We start from the raw sequence: 17,644 nt of genomic DNA, 5'->3' as shown, positions 1-17,644 counted from the left end.
ATTACAACAAAGCCCCGCGTATTTCATCCGCGTCTCCATATAACGCCCCTCCGTCCATTTCGTCTTCGTCGTCTTCAGCTGCACCTATCCGATCGCCAGATACGTTATTGAGTGCTTGACTGAAAGCGAGCATGCCAAAGCCATCGCCATCTCCAAACGGATCTTGAGTGTCGTCTATCGTTTCAAGAGATGGCAATGTGCTTGGGAATCGTATTGGCATTGGTGTCTGACTGCGGTCCCTTCCACTAGGATCTGGAAGGAAGAGTGGTAATGGCGTTTGTTCACGAACACCCTGGCTCTCAGAGTCTGGAGCAAATATCGAGGCGGCAACGCTCTGTGCCCTACTGGGTGTTACATTCTGAGCCGATGGAGCAACCGAAGCCGTACGTAAAGCCTCAGTGCCCGTATCTAGAGACTGAATTGCAGGCCACGGCTCGACGACTACGCATAAGCAACGGTTGCGCATATCCAAGCTGCGAAACGATAGCTGAAGTTGCGGTTTTAGTTTCTTCTCTTCTTCGTCCTCGTCCATCCCAAAGTCTGGAGGCAGTTCCGGCTCTGGACTAGGCTCATTGTCGGAGGCGTCTTCATCTCGAAGGGCTATGTCGTCCTCAGATGCCTCCTGCTTGACTTGCACATCTTGCACATCTTGCACATCCTGCACATCTAGCCCCTCCTCAGTCTGCATATCTGAATCTTCATCTAGAACACCGTTATTGTCAGGCAAATCGTCATCGTCAGAGATTTCTCGGTAGGCGATCCTCTGCCTTTTGCTGCGTGTAGACCGTCTTGGTGCAGCAGGTACCGAGTCGTCCTGGTCAGTTATTATCTCTCCCTGCGACGAGGACGGTTCCTCAATGTCTTCCTCCGAATCTTCAATCACATCAACGACTTTGTCCCTTCCCTTCCTTTTCGTCGCCTGTTTACTAGTAATCACTGCCTTCCGAGGTCGCTTCTTTCCCTTGGTAGAACTAGTAGCTTGAGTACCATCATTGCTTTCACTCTGAATAACACCGGTCTGTTTCTCAGCTGTAGTATTGTTGGTTTGGGCAGGTCTATCGACTAAAACGTAGTTTCTAGTCTAAGTGAGACAGAAATGAGCTCAGCCTACGAAAATGTACAGATCTAAAGCTTAGACTCACCTTGACCACAATGGCGTGAGGCTCAGCCTTCCGAAGGAAATAAGCAAATTGATACGAATCTAATACGAACTTATTAGCATTTTCTAGTCGAAAATCAAAGCTGACAAGCTCACCTCCACGACAAACTTCAACAGTCCCTTTCTTAGCTGAGGCTGGACCGCCAGGTCCAAAATGAGCGTACCGTTCAGCTTCTAATTTAGGGCCTATCCTGGGTGGAAGGGATTTCAGAATTCCACATGTACTTTGTGTGCATTAATAGAGATAGAGAATCGAACAATGGTTTCAAGTCAGATACCACGGAGTTTAACGTCCTTTCCGACATCCAGTCAACATGTCTCTCGTCCAGATAAACCTGACCTTCTTGATGAATGAAGAGCTTGTGGTATAACGAAGGCTGACATGCTCACATATAGAGGAATAACATCACTTGCAGACAGTCGTAAGTAGAAGGCGTTGCGGACGCGAAATCGCATACTAACTGGCAGAGTGACTCAGTGAGAGTTTAGCACAGAGGATCGTCGCGATGCCAAGTTTATCGCGTCATACAGACCAAACAGCGCGTCAACAACGCGTGCAGGCATCTTGTCTTGGAAACTCTATTTCGTAATCCAACAAAGCAAAACGCTCTCACAAAATTACAAGTCGTACAGAAATCGTTTATAACAGCTATCTTCTCAATCAAAACAACATCATCATCATCACCTCACCAATCCATCTTACCTCCCGCTTTCGCCTTCGGCGAAACAGGGATCTTTCCACCCTTATACCCAAGTCCATCCAACCAAGGCCAAAGAGCGCTTCTACGTTTCTCAAACTCCCCAATGCCGTCCGACTTCTGCAACGTAAGTCCAATATCATCCAATCCATTCAACAAGCAATGCCTGCGGAACGCGTCAATAGAAAACGGTACAGGCGGTTGACCGTTCGGTCGTCTGATCTCGTTCTTCTCAAGGTCGACATCCAACTCATCGCCACGCGCTGCGTCTTCACCCAACGACCGGCAAACATCCTTCGGTAGAGCGATTGCAAGCATTCCGTTCTGTAATGTATTATTCCGGAAGATGTCTGCAAAGCTGGGTGCGATGATACAACGAATACCAAAGTCGTTCAAGCTCCATGGTGCATGTTCTCGACTGCTACCACAACCAAAGTTCTCTCCTGTGCAGACGATAATCTTTGATTTGTTGAATGGTGCTCGGTTCAGGACGAAATCGGTGTCTTTGCCAGTATTGGGGTCTTTGCGCATGGCGAAAAACAGGGCGTCAGCAAGACCAGTGCGCTTCAACGTCTTCAAGAACTGTTTTGGAATGATCATGTCGGTGTCGACATTCTCGATGTCTATGCGTGCAGCAATGCCTTTGAGGACCGTGAATTTGTTACTTGCAGAGGGTGTCTCTGCTGGTGGAAGGTTATCTGAAGCTGCGCCTCCTGAGATTTTTGCTTGAGGTTCAGGGGGAGGAAGGATAGGATCCGACCAAAAAGTCGAAGCAGCCAATTCCTTGATAACAGGGGCACGTTGGCTCACATCTGCTCCTAGGAACTTGCGAACGTCGGTCAAGTAACCAGTCATAGCAGCTGCAGCAGCCATCGCTGGGCTGACCAAATGAGTACGCCCACCAGCTCCTTGACGGCCTTCGAAATTACGATTGCTCGTGCTTGCACAGCGCTCTTGGGGACTGAGCTGATCTGGATTCATGCCAAGACACATAGAGCAACCAGCTTCTCGCCAATCGAATCCAGCGCGCTTGAAGACTACATCGAGACCTTCCGCTTCAGCTTGCTCCTTGATCATGCCAGAACCGGGAACGATCATTGCGTAAACGTGAGGTGCGACCTTCGCATCTGCACCTGCCGCCAGCACGATCTTTGCCGCAGATCGCAAGTCCTCAATCCGCGAGTTTGTACAGGACCCAATGAACACCTTGTCGACCTTAACCTCCGTCATTGGAGTATTAGGTGCCAGTCCCATATATTGCAACGAACGCTCCACCGATTTCCACCTCACAGGATCCTCAATATTAGCGGGATCGGGTACTTTACCCGTGATTGGTGCGACGTCTTGAGGTGAGGTACCCCATGTCACTGTCGGTACAATATCTTGTGCATTAATTCGGACCTCCTTGTCGAATACAGCTCCTTCATCTGTCTTCAAAGTTCTCCAGTATTCCACCGCACGGTCCCACTCCTCGCCCTTCGGGGCCAGCGGTCGACCCTTGAGATATTCGAAGGTGACATCGTCCGGAGCAACCATTCCGGCTCTAGCACCAGCTTCAATACTCATATTGCACACGCTCATACGAGCCTCCATGCTGAATCCTCGGAATACCGAGCCGGCATATTCAATAACACAACCCGTTCCGCCGGCAGTGCCAATCACGCCAATAATATGCAGAATCACGTCTTTTGAATTTACGCCTTCATGCAAGGGCCCATCTACGGAAATCCTCATGTTTTTGCTCTTCTTCTGAAGCAACGTTTGTGTAGCGAGGACATGCTCCACTTCAGAAGTGCCAATACCAAATGCGAGAGCTCCAAAGGCGCCATGAGCTACATACACATTAGTAATGAGAATATAGTCACCGCTTCAATCTTAGAACTTACTAGATGTATGCGAATCACCGCAAACGCAAGTAATTCCTGGAAGAGTGAAACCCTGTTCTGGGCCAATGACATGAACGATTCCTACGATAACAGTTAGAACGAAATTAGTAAGAAAGCACACATATATGCATACCTTGACGGCGATCTTTCATCCCAAAGTACGTCAAACCAAACTCCTTCACATTCTCCTCGAGCGCGAGGCATTGCGCCTTGGAGTCGGGCTCTGTAGTGTATTCCTCGGTCTTGGCGAAGCCTTTCCGAGGCGTGGTGCTATTGTCGTATTGCCATTCAGTTCGCGAACCGTGTAATACGCGAGATAAGAATTGGAGCTTACGGAATGTTATGGTCGACTGTAGCAAGCGTGCAGTCCGTGCGTCTGACAGGTCGACCTGCAGTGCGGCTGCATGCAAGTGAGTTAGGAGAGGTCGTGTGCTCAGGATATCACAGAAGCTCGATGAGCGGAACTTACAGTCCTTCGAATGCTTGTGGGCTGGTTACCTCGTGTACTAGATGCCTGAAACGATACAGGTGAGTGTCTAGCGAGGTAATACGAGATATGAACGAACCTATCGATGTAGAGGAGCGTAAGACCATCCTCTTGGACAGAGCTGCAGAAGGGCGTATAAGCACTTTGATTAATATTGCAAGGAAATCAGTACGTACACGACGTGGTCGTCCCAGACCTTATCGTACAGCGTCCTGGGCTTGGGTACAGGTGCCGGCATCGTTATGGAGTAGGTCTAGAGACTCGGGGAAGAAGGAAAGTGGAATGACCGAGGAACTTGGTAGACGGTCAAGTTTAAGTAAAGTAGCTGGGACTCATACAGACTTTCTGTGTTCGGTTCGGAGACTCGGAGTTCTTCGGATTTAGCCAAAAGTCGGACTGCCGCCGTTCGTCCTGACCATCGTCGGCTTTAGAAGACATCCAATCCCACGTTCTCGATTTCTCATTCAGCGTTATCCTCACTCGCAATGGCTTTCTTGGCCCCTCTATTCTTGCAATCAAGGCGGAGTAACATTGATACGACGCTTCTGAGGCATTTAGTTAGTGTCTTCTAAGTATCAAGTCGGGCCGGGACGCGGCTTTATTACAACTTGAACTTAATACTTAAGGCTGAATTGAAATCGTGAGACTCTATTTCCACTTCAAGAAGCTAAACTGCATAGTTCATGGCACGCGCCTCCACCAACTTAGAATCTATCATCGTCGTGAACGTCCAGCAAGCCGGTAAAAATGGCCAAGTCAAAGAAGTGAGTCGTTAGCTTAAAGCTTGAGCCTGAGGACATTGCTGACGAGCGCGCTGTTGCAACTAGCCATACCAATCACAACCAGAGCAAAAAGGCTCATCGCAATGGTATCAAGACGCCAAAGAAAAGCCGAACACGTTCGTTGAAGGGGGTAAGTGAACTCATGCCCCTGCGTTGCTCCTTAACTTAGACACTAACTCTGTGTTGCAGGTTGACTCGAAGGCATGATTGATATTTGGAGTTGACAATAGTTCTGAAATGACTAATGATACTTTATTAAATTTCTAATGCTTTAGTTCCGTCGCAATGCTCGTTTCGCACTCGTAGGTTCGGTGCGTTCTTCAGTACACAATCATTTGTTATCCTTTAACTAATGGTTCGTAATGATCCTTAGCACCGGGCCCGTGCAGAACAGCGCGCAGCTGCAGCATAATTCTTTCCATTGTAGATTCATGCAAAATTTGCAAGAGGCACGAATTCTTTTATCCCATGTCATTGCTATGCAGTTGTATGCTTTACATGCATGAAAATAAATATTCATAAAAACTCGTAAACATCTCGGTGACTCCAGCAAGAAACCAAGGGAGGACCCTTATCGGTTCCTGTTCAATGCTGCTTTCGTGGCAATATCTAGTTTCGCGCGTAAACGAACGGCCTAATATGTTCAAGGAAATCAGTAACCAATATTTAACTCTGCTGTCGGAAACCGTACCGCAGCATCTTCAGGCGCCAACGCTCCCTTGGCCATGTTATGTTTCCTGGGCTGGAAAACACGTCTTTGGCTGAAGCGAGATTCTTGGCTATTTTCGAGAAGCGCTTTGCATTCTTCTTCACTTGGGATGTGGCCTTCAAGCAATGAGAAGAATTTGTGTCGAAGAACAGTCTTGATGCGATCGATAGCTTCTGTCGTGTACCATCCATCACGCTCCTAATCAAAATTTCTCGTCAGCCGCGTTCCTCTCTAACTAATGAGATAAGACTATAAACGCACATTGCACTCGTCTCGGACGCCTTCTTCATCTTCAACCATCTCCTTTATCATCGGGTCAACAATGTCGCAGAGTTGAAAGGCAGCCGTTTCCTTCGTCAAATGAATTCCATCGAAGATATGCGATGGTGATTCGTTGCTTGATGAAATTGCGCTCGAGTCACCGATCTGAGACGGCGGAGGTAGTGATCCTTGTCTATCTGCGTTTCGTTGGTCCTGCCGACTAGTGACGATAGATGGTCGCACAATCGGATGATTGAGATTGCGGAAGTAAAGACGCTGATAACTAATGAAGATTTAAGCAACAACTCAGTGAATGGAAGGGCTATACACGGCACGCACAATCGTGCAGAAGGTTCAGCCCTCGGGTCGTATCCAAACTTTAGCAGTGTATCTCGCCAAGGTCCGTCAGAGAAAACATAGCACACAGAGGGTAACAAGTGCTTAGAACTAAAGGAGCGGACTTGAGCGAGAGATGTGACTGATCTAGGAGATGAAACGTACTTCATGAGTTCCCGGGAGTCTCCTGCATTGAACTGATTGAAAAGTGCAGTCTTCGTCCAACACGGGCGCTCATCGAACCTCTGTTAAGATTTCAATCTGGCATGTTTCGAATACCAATTTTCGAGTACTATACCTGTTTTAAGAGATCCAGTATCCGTTTGTCAGACTCCGTCGTTGCTTTAGCCACAGCCTCAGGAGGCCCGAGAGGTATCTGAAAAGTATTCACAATGGCTCTTAGTGGAAGGTGTGATCGTGCAACTATTCTCGTAACTCACCGTCTTGTCAGAAAACGAAACAGTCGCAGGTCCGTATCCTTTCCATCTTGCTCTATTAATAAGGCGCTTTTTCTCCTCGCCAGTCTCCGGGTCAGCATAAGTCGTGACCACCGACATAGTATTTGCCTTGTAACTGCAGGTAGAGTTAAGATGTATAATTTGTAATTCAGTTGCAAAAAGAGACACACTTGTAGATCTGCGGGATTTGTTGACGAGAGAAGACTGGTGGAGGTATAAGGCGAAGATTGCTCCGAGGTGTCATGCTTGACGGGCCAACACCATCGGATTGCATATCAGTATCTTCAGGATCGGTTGTAGGAAGCTCATAGTCCTCCTTTTCAGGTGGTATCACGTAGTTTCTTATATATTCGACTATTCGCAGAGTCAGACAGAGTGAAAAGGGTAATTGGCCGAAATAAGGCTTACCGTCCATGCGGTCCATGGCCGAACGAAACTGGACTACAGGATCAGATGTATCTGGATTATATTGGAAGTCCGCCATGCCTGTAAGATAGCATAAGTAAAGCTGCATGTATCATAGTGGATATAAATTCACGAACTCCTGAAACGGACTGTCTTTGGTACAATTCCGACAGCCTCCGCGACGAATTCACCTTCCGGCTCTGGCAAGTCAACGCCATCCCTCCGCTTTCTTTTCCGTTTCGTGACCTTCAATAAGATGTTGTTCGCATGAACAACGTCCCCTGGTATAGGATGGGAGAAAGGGTCCTCAGGCCTCCAGTTAAGTTCAAGGAGTGAATCCGTCTTTGGTGCATTTCGTTTGAATGCGCGGTTAATGGCAGATTGACCACCGAGATGTTCTATAGCTCGTCCTGCAGAAGCCTGCTGGACATTTCCTGGGAATTCGACAGCATAATAATGGTTCGATGGTAGTGGATGCTCCGGCGCTGGCTCGTTTGTGGTGGTTATTGTGGATGGACCTGCCCCGGGTGTTTCGTCTGCCATTCGTGTTGGTAGAGTCGAAGAAGTGCAGTTTATTTTTGGATGCGGGTTCTGCTGATCACACCGTTTCTAAATTCAGGTCACGGGATTTTAAACTCTTCTGCTCTGCTCAAAACCTACTTGTTTCCCGCCATTGATACGGTATGGCTGATAAATCTCCAGGCGCCGGTACCTGAATCCGCAGATTATCATTCGTTTGAACAACTCCTCCCACGAAATAGTCACGGCCTACTGGCTTATCCAAACTCAAGCTCCTTAACCGTGACTTTCGCCATGATTAATTTAGCGCACACACTCCCATGACCATGAACAAACTGTATCAAACCCAGCTTCGGCATTGGTCCTGTGAGGGAACTATAAATGTACCAGGAGTACTGTACTGAGACTCTGTATCCGTATACGCCCCTCAAGCGTTTGGTCCCGCCTAACACCTACCAAAATGACCAACCTTGCGCAGCGTCCGAAAACGCTATACGACAAAATTTGGGATGAACACCTCGTGTATGGTATCAGTCACCAACTCATGGGTAATACTGAATAGTCATATCGTTCTGTAGGCACGTCCGGGAGGATGGAGTAGCTATCCTCTACGTCGACAGGTGCTCTTAGTCTCCGTCTATATTGCGAGAGGGGCGCTTATCCTTCTCTTGTCAGACATATGATCCAGGAGTTAAGCAGCCAAAAGGCATTCGCAGGGATGTAAGTACAAAAAAATAACTATCACACCGGATCTACGAATACCATATCATTACTTTTGTTCAGACGAAATGCAGGTCGTACAGTCCGTCGAAGAGACTTAACGCTAGCGACAATGGACCATAATGTCCCGTAAGCATCACAATTCCGAACTATCAAATCTTTCCCAAAGGAGCTGTTTTTTTCTTTAAATGATCATATGTCCTCATACCGTTTCTGACATAGGACAGACCCGCGGATGAACCTCTTGCGAATTGATGAGTATATTAACGACCCAGACGCGAAAGCACAATGTATTGAGATGGAAAAGAACGTCAAGGACTTTGGTATAACGTACTTCGGGCTTAAAGATCGCAGGCAGGGTAAGGCACAGCTTGAAGGGAGTCCATAATACTTGCTAATAAATTACAGGTATCGTGCATATCATCGGACCTGAACAAGGATTTACACTCCCCGGAGTCACCTTCGTATGCGGAGACTCGCATACCTCCAGTAAGTCTAAACCCCAGATTTCATTCACAATAACTCAATATTAGTATCACAGCGCACGGAGCATTCGGCGCCCTAGCCTTCGGAATCGGAACAACAGAAGTCGAACACGTCCTCGCAACACAAACAATCCTGCAAAGAAAAAGCAAAAACATGCGTATAATCGTCAACGGCTCCCTACTCGAAGGTGTCACTTCCAAAGACGTTATCTTGCATATTATAGGTGTGATTGGTACTGCTGGTGGGACAGGTTGCGTTATCGAGTATGCTGGGTCGGTGTTCCGTGGGTTCAGTATGGAGGCACGTATGAGTGTGTGTAATATGAGTATTGAAGCTGGTGCGAGAGCTGGGATGGTCGCTCCGGATGAGGTTACTTTCGAGTACCTTAAAGGAAGGCCGTTTGCACCGAAGGGCGAGATGTGGGACCATGCAGTGGAGTATTGGAAGACGCTAAAATCGGCTGAAGGAGCGGTGTTCGACAAGGAAGTCCGAATCAATGCTCAGGATATCGTACCGACAGTGACGTGGGGTACTTCACCTCAAGACGTTGCACCAATCACGGGTAAAGTGCCCGACCCCGCTAATATCGAAGATCCTGTTCGACGCAAATCGGTCGAACGTTCATTGCAGTACATGGGCTTGGCACCTAATACACCAATGACGGAGATCAAAGTCGACAAGGTGTTCATCGGATCATGTACAAACTCGCGGATTGAGGACCTGCGGTCGGCAGCGAAGATCATACTAGCAGCAGGCGCAGACGCGAAGGTCGCACCTCACGTCTATGCAATGATCGTTCCCGGTTCCGGTATGATCAAAACGCAGGCTGAGGCGGAAGGACTAGATATCATCTTCAAACGCGCAGGATTTGACTGGCGCGAAGCGGGTTGTTCGATGTGTATTGGTGTGAATCCCGACCAGCTGGGGCCTCAGGAGCGTTGTGCTAGCACGAGTAACAGGAATTTCGAAGGCAGGCAAGGTCCTGGTGGACGAACTCATCTGCTCAGTCCTGCGATGGCAGCTGCAGCAGCACTGACTGGCTACTTGACCGACGTTCGCAAATTCCTCAGCACTTCTTCGGGCCAGGCCTCGACGCATGTCAAAGAAACGGACGCGTCAACATTCTGGACAGACCAGCCCGAACTTCCTGAACCCATAGCAGAAGGCATGGCCTCCCAAATAGACCGTACCGAGACAGCAGTAATTAGCGAGCGCAAGTTCACAATATGGAGAGGAATAGCAGCACGTCTGGACAAGGAGAACGTCGACACAGACGTCATCATCTCAAAACAATACCTCAAGATATCCGACCTCAGCGTCTTAGGCGACGCCTTGTTCGAAACCTTGCGCAAAGATCCTGTAACAGGCGAACTCACCGACTTCATATTGAATTGCCCACCTTTCGACAAGGCGAAGATCCTTATTTGCACAGGCGAGAACTTCGGCTGTGGAAGTAGTCGCGAGAACGCACCCTGGGCTCTGAAAGTATTCGGAATTCGTTGTGTCATCGCTCCAAGCTTCGCAGATATCTTCCGCAATAACACGCTACAGAACGGTATGCTTGCTATCGAGCTCCCGAAGCAGACTTGTGTTTCTCTAGCTGACGACGCCGAGACGGGTGCGGAACTGGAAGTTGATCTTGAGAAGAACGAGATTAGGAGACCGAATGGCCAGCCGCCGGTTACGTTCAGTATAGATTCGTTCCGGAGGCATTGCTTGTTAAATGGGCTGGATAATATTGAGTTGACGCTGCAGAAGGAAGATGCTATTACAGACTTTGAGCAACGTCATAGGGACCTAAGGCCGTGGCTTTATACCAGAGGGTATAAAGGCGGGAAAGTGGCAATAGGCTCGGCACGCACGAGTTCACTGGAATGGTGATTCGCAGAGACGAAATACTAGAACCATACGTTAGTAGTTTTTGAATTGCTTCGGAGTGGAGGCGAAACGCGTCATTGTGCAGATGTAAATGTATTGCGAGGTATAATACATTGTAGTTGCTAAATTAACGTCAACGACGGAAGAGATTTATGGGAGATTATGGGCCCGGAGGTTTCTTCATGCCAAATAATTCCATAGCGTTCTAAAATATAATTCAGAGGTCAACAACTTACAAAGACCGGAAGCACACTAACCTCCGAGTTAAGGTCTACACCGGCTTTCTTCAACTCCTCGACAACGCGCTTTGCACCTTCCCTAAATTTCTGGTCCGAAGCGAGCCTGAACATCTGCATCGTACTAGGTGGACGACCAGGTTGCAGCTCCACGCCTCGATGAGAAAAGAAATAAAAATGAATGAATAAGTATTGTATTTCGGCAACTAGAAGACAGAAGACACAGAATTCACCAGATTCCTTCAACAACGTAGCAAAATCCTGCAAAGCCTTCAACGCGTCCGGCTTATCCGCAATCTTCTGTATTAACGGAGATGCCTGTAACTGAGCAAGAAGAGAATCCGGGTCTTCAGCAGCTTGCGTCGGAGTTGTCTGAGAGAAGGATCTTTGCCAGTGGTGATCACGGTCACGATGTCGGGCATGCATGAGAGGGTGTCGTCGTTGTACTAGGAGACATTTCGCGGCTACTCGGAGTTGTGAGGGTACGAAAGGCATTATTGCAGAGAGGAGAGTTCTATGTAGTGAGAGACTAAGTTGAGCGTGAATTTATTTTGAGGAGATGGCTGACGGCAAGAGACGCGCAAGTTGCCGGGACGCGTTTTGACTTGAGACGCGTCGCGTCGGCACACGACACAGTGTGTGCAATGGACAATGATTACTACTCCATTGATGCTATCCTCGCAGAGAATCAGGTATCAATTGTCAAAATAACACTCGATAATTATCTAATATGTTTCTCAGAAAGTGCAGTGCACGTTCAAGGTCGACGTACCAGACCTTGGCTATCTTGACGGAGGGTCAGATCGCGACGTGAGTCTCTTTGCATTACTCACAATTAGCTCGAGCTCAGACATAATTGCGTTGTGTAGATAAAGGCATTAAGCAAACTTCAACTGCCTTTCTGGCTCACTCCTATGCTTCTATATTCGTTCGTTCTCCATCCACACTGTCGTTTCCATCCCTAACAGGTCTGCACAGCGACTTTGCAGATTGTACCGTGCCCCACGCATTCAATCAACGCGTCCGAAATGCTTTGAACGCAGATGCAACAAGCGTCAAACTGTCTGGACTCGTCGGTAGCGGTGGTCTGTGGTATGCATTCGGAAGGATGATCGCTGGGTTGTAAGTGCTTCAGTATTACTATTAGCTCTATAACATAACATAACATAGCATAAAACACAGAGTAGATGATGAACAAGCCCAAGATATATCAGAGATGCTGTCCACCGTTCGTCTTCCTTCCCTCGCACATTACTATTACATGCCATACTCAAACCAACCTCCAGACCTTCAAACAACGCCTCGTAAATATTATGGACCAGGCGCATCACTTCGGCGCACTCGGTGCTGCGAACTCCGGAGGTGCAGGACAAGGTCAAGCGGGGGAAGACTTCAGAGAAGGTCTTGACGGTACGGAACGTGAACGTAAGCCCGCCGCCACCATCGTAGGCATTAATTGGATTGTGTTCTGATCCTACTACGTTACAGTATTTGCACTTGCTCAGGAAAGTGCCAAGTTGACCAAGCAGTGGTTTGAGAGCAGCGACAAGGCTAAGAGATGATATGTATAATTTCAGTAGTATACTAGAAAGATGAGATGTATTCGTACTCGTTGTATTGATGTATAGACTGTCATTGTGCTTTCTTGGATTCGTCGGTTGACGTGGTAGATTCGGCCTGCTGTGCTTGCGCGTTTCTGAGTTCAAAGACAAACCTAACGTGCAATTAGTATCTAGCAATTTTTTAAAAAGCACCATGAGGCGCAGAAACCCACCATTTCACGCTAGCCCATAAACACAATTCAACGCCAATAAGCACGACGATGTGCATACTTCCGGACAGCAAGAACAACAGGATAACAAAGATCGTAAGTAGAATAGCGAACGCGCCATCGAGGACGAGAAGAAACGTTGGACTGAGTGAGGAACCTGGCTTGAGTAGATTTGAGAAGAAGCTTTCCGATGGGTGTGAGGACTCTGTCGTCGACATTGCGACCTTTTCCCCTACGAGCAGTGCTGGAAGGAAGTAGGTTCCGAGTTTTGACGGTCGGAGGCAGAAACGAGACGCGTCTTGGCGTCAACCAAGTGAGTTGACTACAGCCGCCATGGGCGTGTATCCGTTCTCTACTTACGTCCTCCGCAAATACTACCAGGCTACAGGATGGAACGAAGATAACCTCTTCAGCAACTTGACGCGCTCCTCAGATGGTGCGTCTGCTTTTCTCGGATACAACTAAATTTAGCTCAAGTTTATATTCAACCCGTGCAGCACTTTTGGACTTTAGCGTACCCAAGGGTCTACAATTCTCAATCTCAAAAGCTCCCAATGCTTTATTCCGCACGACGTATACCTTAAACGCCCTCCCTTCGCTGAATGGCTCTGTTGGGTATATCTTCTCTACTTGCGAGCTTGATCTCAAGAACTCGGGGAGCGTACGTTTCAAGGATGTCGTAGAACGTTTCAAAGTATACGGTATACCTAAGAAACCCGAGGGAAAGGAGGAGGAATGGCTGGCTGGGAGACGGGTGGATACTAGAGGTCCGTCCCTTTCAAATACTTCCCCCATAAACTATTGTAAAAGTTGGGTGACTTATGATTCTGTGCTGCGACAGACTACCTTCTCTCAGGCCTACTTTACATCCCAACAGGTCAACTCGACGCATTCTACACAACTCGATGGTCCCGAACTACCCAACTATCCGCAGCATGTATCCTCACTCCACCAGCATCCTCTACACCTGGTTCAAGATACCAGTCCTCATTGAGTTCGTCCGACACGATGCTACTCGGTTTACAGCATGATACCGGTCGTTGGGGAACCGAATACACTTGGCAGGCAGAGAGCGGTGGGGGAAGCATGCTCGGTCTACGGGTTCTTCGGAATTTTGGGAAGATGGGGAATGGTGGTGGTGATGCTACTGTTGTTGATGATCCTGCGACTAAGGAGGTTTCCTCGAATTTAAAGCGGGTGGATGAAGAGGATGCTATGGAAGGTGGCTTGAAGGGTCGATTGTCTGCTGGAGCAGAGTTATATCTGAGCACTGAGAAGAGTGCAGGAGGTAAATCCACGTTTCTTTGTGCTTTTAATCCAAATAATTGATAATCATGTTGCTCGTATCGATATAGTTTCAGCCGGTATACGATTTACGACTTTACCAGACTCCGCGCTTGCACAATCAACAGCTTCCTCCTCGTCCTCGTCCTCCTCGTCAAAACAACCCTTCTTGCAACCCCCAACCATCTGTACAGCAACCTTCACACCTATAACAGGCCACCTATCAGCAGCCTATGCAGCCAAAGTCTCTCGAGACTTGGCTCTGTGCTCGCGTTTTACGTTTAATATTAATAGTTATGAGAGCGAGTGGACGATGGGTGGGGAGTGGTGGTTGAGGAAGAAACGAGCTGCCGTTACTCACGTAGAGTTGGATGGATTGACGGGTTCTTTGGCGGAGGTGTCGCCGGAATCGCTTTCATCTAGCGGACCAAATGAAACACCTGAAACGGCGTTATCTCTTTCAGAGAGTCCTGATCCACCATTGTTCCGACCTGAAGACGAAATACAGGGAGTCGTCAAAGCTAGGTTATCGACTTCATCCGTAAGTTTCTTCTTTGTTTTTCTTCGAACGTTCACACTAACTAATTTCCTTTCTTTCTTGTTGATCCTCTAGGACATGGCCTTCATGTGGGAAGGCCGAATACGCAACGCCCTCGTTAGTTTCGGCGTCATCTCAAACCTCGTTAACCGTTCGAAACCAATCACTGCTATCGGGCTTGAACTTGCGTATTTTAGCTCGGAATAGATATCGCTAACAGGATATAATAATATGATATTAATCGGTTGAACCAACCCATCCTCGCTCACGCTTTCTCTTTTCTTGCCATTTACATCTTTCTTTTTCTTTGAGTCGGTTAGGCCTTGTTGGTTCGTACTTTATTCAGTCATTAAGTGGTAAGTGATGAGAATGGGGGTTTGGTTTGTTATTTGCAAGAGAAGAGAAGGAAAAAAAAATGAAAAAAAGACGAGGCTTGAATCATAAAATAACCTGTACACAAACAAACACTACTCAGAACTGATCCCGATACCATACAACGCAGACATCCACACACAACCAATTCAAGATCACATCAAGGTCAAGTCAAGAACCATCCCCGTCAATAAAATAAGCAAATACAGAAGTAGGAACAGAAACGAAGACAAAAACAAAAAAAGACATGTAAATATGATAAGATGGTGAAGATGTAAAACTTGGTATATCTCGTTACAATGATACAGATCTCAAACAAACAAACAAATGACAAACAACATACAACCAGAAAAAGGAGACAACAACAGTGGAAAAGATCATAGATAATTCATGAGATATGAGATACGAAATGAGCAAATGAGCATTATAATTAATGTCAACGTCAGTCAGTCATTCAGTCAGAAACGAAAAAGAAAAGAAAAAAAACACAGAAATTCTGTCCTTCTCCTCCCTTGTGTATCCGTCGTTATCATTCCGCCGATTTCGTAGTAGGAGGCGACTCCCGTCGACTCGGCGGGTCCTCACGCAAACTCCGCGAAATCATCTGCAGAGCATCCATACGAATAATCGGTCGTGAAGAATGTTGCGGTCTCGACCTCCCTCCAACACCTCCAAGACCATTGTGGGGAGCGGAATGATTCCGCACGTTGTGCGTCTTGTATGGTGAGCGGTCCCGTCGTTGGCGTGGAGTGGCATCACCTGAGAGTGGACGTTGCATACGTAACCGAGGGTTTGCGAGTGCGTTTTCGGATGGTTTAGTTGGTGTGCTTGTTTCCCATGCTAAGAGAGGTGAGTCTATCGTGGAGGGTTCTTGTGGGGGAGTGACTTCGGTAGGAGCTACGGGCTCGATGGTGATGTTGATTGGTGGTTCTGTCTGTGGGTCGGCGGGAGGTTCTACAGATAATGGTTCCTCGGACCAGTCGAATGTACTACTTTCGTCTGGCTTGCCAAACTCGTTGATAGTCTCTGTACGCTCTGGCGGTGGAGCAATAATATGCACCTGCCCTGAGGGCTCCGATGGACTATCATCAACCGCCTTGCCGTTCGTGATACTCATGCTGGGAGCTGGCGGGGTCTTCTCCTTCGGCGTGTTTGCCTCTGGTCGCTTGTCCCTCCAAGTTCCTGCGTTCTTTCCCGAGGGTACAAGCTTCTTGGGAGTGCTCACCGGTTTGGGCGGAAGAGAAGGGTGATGAGGAAGAGCTGGTTCCGACACAGAGGTTACAATCCGCTGGTCCGAGTTCGAGTTAGGTAGATTCGATCCCTCCAAAGCTGCTGGAGGATCAGGTCGAACGGGCGAACTGAGACGTTCAAGCAGGCTCTTCTTTGGTGTAGCCGCCAAAGACGCTTGTGTTCCTTTCGTACCGTTAACTTGCAGACCCAACGATGCTCGCTTCTCCTTATCTCTTCGACTCCCGCGCTCCCTTCTCCGCTCCCGTTCTCTTTTAACAGGCGGTGCTAGCGGTACGGATAGCGACACTGAGGACTCTTCAGGCCTCTCTGCAGATCCCTCGACGTCGACAGGCTGAGCATTGACTCGGTGAGTCGATTCTGCTTTCTCAGGTGGGGGGGCAGGTTTCTTTGGTATTTCGGTGATAGCGACAGGCTTGATCTCGACGGCACTGGAAGATTCGCCTGCCTCGCTCGCTAGCTTCGAGCTAACACCCCAGTCATCCAAGTCAGGCAAGCTATCATCATCATCTCCTGCCCAGTCAATGCGTACACTGGGCGACTTGGGCCGAGTGTTATTCATTGCCATGTCGCGCGTGTGCTCAACTAGGTGCCTTATGTCTTGGCTGAGGTCATGAACAGGCGTAACGTTCCCAAGATGTGGAGGAAGATCCTTCGAGTCCTTGGAGGGCATAAGTGGAGTTGAGGGAGAGGTGGGTAACCCATCTGTCAATGTTGCCGAAAGGGGTTTAGGCATAGCAGCGGAAGCAGCGCGTCTGTGCGTGTTCCTTCTACGTCGCGGAGGTTTATTTGGTGAGATAGGAGATTGTGCGTCTGATGGTCGTGCAGGTGAACCGTCTACAGCGAGGTTTGGACGGCTTGGTATTTTCAAAGCGTCTCGACCTTTCGCGGGTTGAGTGCTGTTCTTAACTGCAGGAGCTCCGCCAACAGCGGGCTTTTCTGGCAGAGGTGGTGGAGGGCTTGCCTTCACTTCTGATGTGCCCTTGGCTGAAACACTTCGCCAGCCAGCGCCTCGTGCTCCTGATCTTCCACGACCAGTGCTGCCACCTCGACCACGACCGCGCGATATACCGCGAAATGCGGGACCAGACTCTCGTCCTGCTCCAGGAGTCTTGGCAGAATCGTCACCGTGACGCGACCATGCAGGAGTTTCGGATCCCTTCTGCGGAGTAGTAGACATGATAGGGAATCGTAACCAATTTGTTAAGATCGAGTAGTAGTTTCAAGATATGTGCAAAGGGAGAATTAGGTCGAAGGGCAAGACGTGTTCTAGCTCGTGGCGCGAAAAGACGTGTCGAATGAGCGTCTAAATAAAAATTTCCAATGACAAAGCGCAGCTCACAATCAAGAATATTAGCAGATATGTTAAGATAGAAGGATCCGGCCTGTTGTATAGTGCATAGATGTTGCT

At 48.2% G+C, this 17,644-nt stretch overlaps 10 protein-coding genes across 10 annotated transcripts; 4 read left to right on the top strand and 6 right to left on the bottom strand.

Annotated features, from left to right (window-relative positions):
* Position 1: 1 nt before the first annotated feature.
* FOMMEDRAFT_135461 (uncharacterized protein) lies at positions 2–1,615 on the bottom strand (the record flags this gene model as incomplete). Its single annotated transcript, XM_007268436.1, has 6 exons — positions 2–971; positions 1,031–1,062; positions 1,143–1,201; positions 1,256–1,350; positions 1,418–1,494; positions 1,550–1,615. The coding sequence occupies 6 exons, from the start codon at positions 1,613–1,615 to the stop codon at positions 2–4; spliced, it is 1,299 nt and encodes a 432-aa protein (XP_007268498.1).
* A 121-nt stretch (positions 1,616–1,736) lies between these two features.
* On the bottom strand, positions 1,737–4,507 carry FOMMEDRAFT_21650 (aconitase). Its single transcript, XM_007268435.1, has 7 exons — positions 4,407–4,507; positions 4,310–4,351; positions 4,213–4,257; positions 4,078–4,143; positions 3,877–4,013; positions 3,744–3,824; positions 1,737–3,689 (listed from the first exon to the last, which is right to left on the bottom strand). The coding sequence occupies exons 1-7, from the start codon at positions 4,466–4,468 to the stop codon at positions 1,846–1,848; spliced, it is 2,277 nt and encodes a 758-aa protein (XP_007268497.1). The 5' UTR covers positions 4,469–4,507; the 3' UTR covers positions 1,737–1,845.
* Positions 4,508–5,055: 548 nt separating this feature from the next.
* FOMMEDRAFT_62651 (uncharacterized protein) lies at positions 5,056–5,424 on the top strand (the record flags this gene model as incomplete). Its single annotated transcript, XM_007268434.2, has 3 exons — positions 5,056–5,142; positions 5,288–5,323; positions 5,386–5,424. Coding segments are annotated over 3 exons (162 nt in total), but the record flags the coding sequence as incomplete, so codon positions are not given.
* A 159-nt stretch (positions 5,425–5,583) lies between these two features.
* Positions 5,584–7,724, bottom strand: FOMMEDRAFT_158350 (uncharacterized protein; the record flags this gene model as incomplete). The annotated part of the gene is made up of 10 exons (XM_007268433.1): positions 5,584–5,646; positions 5,704–5,919; positions 5,983–6,265; positions 6,322–6,429; positions 6,484–6,563; positions 6,617–6,694; positions 6,759–6,891; positions 6,947–7,130; positions 7,185–7,262; positions 7,319–7,724. 10 exons carry the CDS (start codon positions 7,722–7,724, stop codon positions 5,584–5,586), a joined length of 1,629 nt encoding a protein of 542 aa, XP_007268495.1.
* Positions 7,725–8,160: 436 nt separating this feature from the next.
* FOMMEDRAFT_169383 (aconitase) lies at positions 8,161–10,787 on the top strand (the record flags this gene model as incomplete). Its single annotated transcript, XM_007268432.1, has 7 exons — positions 8,161–8,222; positions 8,279–8,320; positions 8,376–8,420; positions 8,484–8,549; positions 8,643–8,779; positions 8,829–8,909; positions 8,962–10,787. The coding sequence occupies 7 exons, from the start codon at positions 8,161–8,163 to the stop codon at positions 10,785–10,787; spliced, it is 2,259 nt and encodes a 752-aa protein (XP_007268494.1).
* A 157-nt stretch (positions 10,788–10,944) lies between these two features.
* On the bottom strand, positions 10,945–11,446 carry FOMMEDRAFT_29955 (uncharacterized protein; the record flags this gene model as incomplete). The annotated part of the gene is made up of 2 exons (XM_007268431.1): positions 10,945–10,989; positions 11,042–11,446. The coding sequence occupies 2 exons, from the start codon at positions 11,444–11,446 to the stop codon at positions 10,945–10,947; spliced, it is 450 nt and encodes a 149-aa protein (XP_007268493.1).
* A 218-nt stretch (positions 11,447–11,664) lies between these two features.
* Positions 11,665–12,657, top strand: FOMMEDRAFT_110862 (GINS complex, Psf3 component; the record flags this gene model as incomplete). The annotated part of the gene is made up of 7 exons (XM_007268430.1): positions 11,665–11,712; positions 11,762–11,830; positions 11,890–11,948; positions 11,999–12,142; positions 12,203–12,248; positions 12,307–12,445; positions 12,509–12,657. The coding sequence occupies 7 exons, from the start codon at positions 11,665–11,667 to the stop codon at positions 12,580–12,582; spliced, it is 579 nt and encodes a 192-aa protein (XP_007268492.1). The 3' UTR covers positions 12,583–12,657.
* A 106-nt stretch (positions 12,658–12,763) lies between these two features.
* Positions 12,764–13,009, bottom strand: FOMMEDRAFT_88480 (uncharacterized protein; the record flags this gene model as incomplete). The annotated part of the gene is made up of 1 exon (XM_007268429.1): positions 12,764–13,009. One exon carries the CDS (start codon positions 13,007–13,009, stop codon positions 12,764–12,766), a length of 246 nt encoding a protein of 81 aa, XP_007268491.1.
* A 115-nt stretch (positions 13,010–13,124) lies between these two features.
* FOMMEDRAFT_90500 (mitochondrial distribution and morphology protein 10) lies at positions 13,125–14,820 on the top strand (the record flags this gene model as incomplete). The annotated part of the gene is made up of 6 exons (XM_007268428.1): positions 13,125–13,227; positions 13,289–13,558; positions 13,633–14,079; positions 14,147–14,441; positions 14,499–14,616; positions 14,689–14,820. 6 exons carry the CDS (start codon positions 13,125–13,127, stop codon positions 14,818–14,820), a joined length of 1,365 nt encoding a protein of 454 aa, XP_007268490.1.
* A 173-nt stretch (positions 14,821–14,993) lies between these two features.
* FOMMEDRAFT_147808 (uncharacterized protein) lies at positions 14,994–17,644 on the bottom strand. Its single transcript, XM_007268427.1, has 2 exons — positions 17,576–17,644; positions 14,994–17,502 (listed from the first exon to the last, which is right to left on the bottom strand). Exon 2 carries the CDS (start codon positions 17,411–17,413, stop codon positions 15,515–15,517), a length of 1,899 nt encoding a protein of 632 aa, XP_007268489.1. The 5' UTR covers positions 17,414–17,502; positions 17,576–17,644; the 3' UTR covers positions 14,994–15,514.

This window comes from Fomitiporia mediterranea (assembly GCF_000271605.1).
Source record: "Fomitiporia mediterranea MF3/22 unplaced genomic scaffold FOMMEscaffold_8, whole genome shotgun sequence".
Taxonomy (NCBI): domain Eukaryota; kingdom Fungi; phylum Basidiomycota; class Agaricomycetes; order Hymenochaetales; family Hymenochaetaceae; genus Fomitiporia; species Fomitiporia mediterranea.
The sequence above is the reverse complement of the archived record's forward strand: the minus strand, read 5'-3'. Positions and strand labels throughout refer to the sequence as shown.